General features: G+C 44.4%; 1 protein-coding gene across 1 annotated transcript; it reads right to left on the bottom strand.

Annotated features, from left to right (window-relative positions):
* Positions 1 to 478: 478 nt before the first annotated feature.
* On the bottom strand, positions 479 to 946 carry LOC130975071 (uncharacterized). The gene has a single exon (XM_057899903.1). The coding sequence runs from the start codon at positions 944 to 946 to the stop codon at positions 479 to 481; it is 468 nt and encodes a 155-aa protein (XP_057755886.1).
* Between the last annotated feature and the right edge of the window lie 601 nt (positions 947 to 1,547).

Genomic DNA, 1,547 nt, shown 5'->3' with positions numbered 1-1,547 from the left:
GAGTTGAACGCCAAGTTGTAACGTGTGTTTGGCGTTCAACTCTGGTTCGTGACGTGTTTCTGGCATTTGACTCCAGAATGCAGCATAGAACTGGCGTTGAGTGCCAGTTTATGTCGTCTAATCACGAATAAATTATGGATTATTATATATTGCTGGAAAGCTCTAGATGTCTACTTTCGAACGCCGTTGAGATCACGCCATTTAGAGTTCTGTAGCTCTAGAAAATTCATTTCAAGTGCAGGGAGGTTAGAATTCAACAGCATCAGCAGTCCTTTGTCAGCCTTTTATCAGAGTTTTGCTCAGGTCCCTCAATTTTAGCCAAAAAATACCTGAAATCATAGAAAAATACACAAATTCATAGTAAAGTCTAGAAATGTGAATTTAGCATAAAAACTAATGAAAACATCCCTAAAAGTAGCTGGATCCTACTAAAAACTATCTAAAAACAATGCCAAAAAGCGTATAAATTATCCGCTCATCATGCATCCGCCAATAGGAACACTTCTAGCTCTTTCGGGAGCTTGTAGCCATGATACTTCTTCACTCTATGTCCATTCACCTTGAAATTTGCTTCACTTTTAGGATCAAACAACTCCACCACTCCATAGGGCTTTATCTCCTTCACCTTGAAAGTTCCTTCCCATCTAGAGCGGAGCTTGCCAGGCATGAAACGAAGCCCCGAATTGTAGAGGAGAACCTCATCACCTTCTTGGAAGTCCTTCTTCTGGATTGTATGTTCATGGAATGCTTTACTCTTTTCCTTGTAAATCCGGGCATTCTCATACGCTTCGTTCCTCAAACACTCGAGCTCCTCTAGCTGCAATTTTCTGGCTACTCCGGCTTGGGTTAAATCCATGTTGCACCGCTTTACTGCCCAATAGGCTTTGTGCTCAATCTCCACCGGAAGATGGCATGCCTTACCATAGACAATCCAGAAGGGACTCATCCCTAACAGAGTCTTCTAGGCCGTCCTATACGCCCATAGTGCATCTCCTAACCGGAGGCTCCAATTTGTGGATTGACCACTTTCTCTAAGATTCTCTTAATCTCCCTGTTGGACACTTTCGCTTGTCCGTTGGTTTGCGGATGATAAGCAGTGGCAACCTTATGTACTACCCCATAGCGCTTGAGCAGTGCCTCTACTTTCCTGTTACAAAAGTGGGATCCTTGGTCGCTCACGATTGCTCGTGGCGACCCATAACGGCATACCCATGACGGTATTGGCGTCGTCAAGGCGGGTAGGTATTGCTTCCACCCACTTTGACACGTAGTCAACCGCTAACAGAATATACAGATACCCACTGGAGTTGGGAAATGGTCCCATAAAGTTAATGCCCCATACATCAAATATCTCACAGAACAACATAGGTTGTTGAGGCATCTCATCCCTTTGGGACGTGTTTCCCAACTTTTGACACTGATGGCAAGACACACATAACCGGTTAGCATCCTTGAATAAGGTTGGCCACCAGAATCCACAATCCAACACCTTTTTAGCGATTCTTTGTGGGCCAAAGTGGCCACCACATTCGGACGAATGGCAAGCT

The sequence above is a fragment of the Arachis stenosperma genome, chromosome 4 (genome assembly GCF_014773155.1).
Source record: "Arachis stenosperma cultivar V10309 chromosome 4, arast.V10309.gnm1.PFL2, whole genome shotgun sequence".
Lineage (NCBI taxonomy): Eukaryota > Viridiplantae > Streptophyta > Magnoliopsida > Fabales > Fabaceae > Arachis > Arachis stenosperma.
The sequence above is the reverse complement of the archived record's forward strand: the minus strand, read 5'-3'. Positions and strand labels throughout refer to the sequence as shown.

Bases quoted from the DNA above. Each gene is read 5' to 3' on its own strand.
- LOC130975071 (XM_057899903.1), bottom strand. From the start codon at position 946: ATGAGTCCCTTCTGGATTGTCTATGGTAAGGCATGCCATCTTCCGGTG.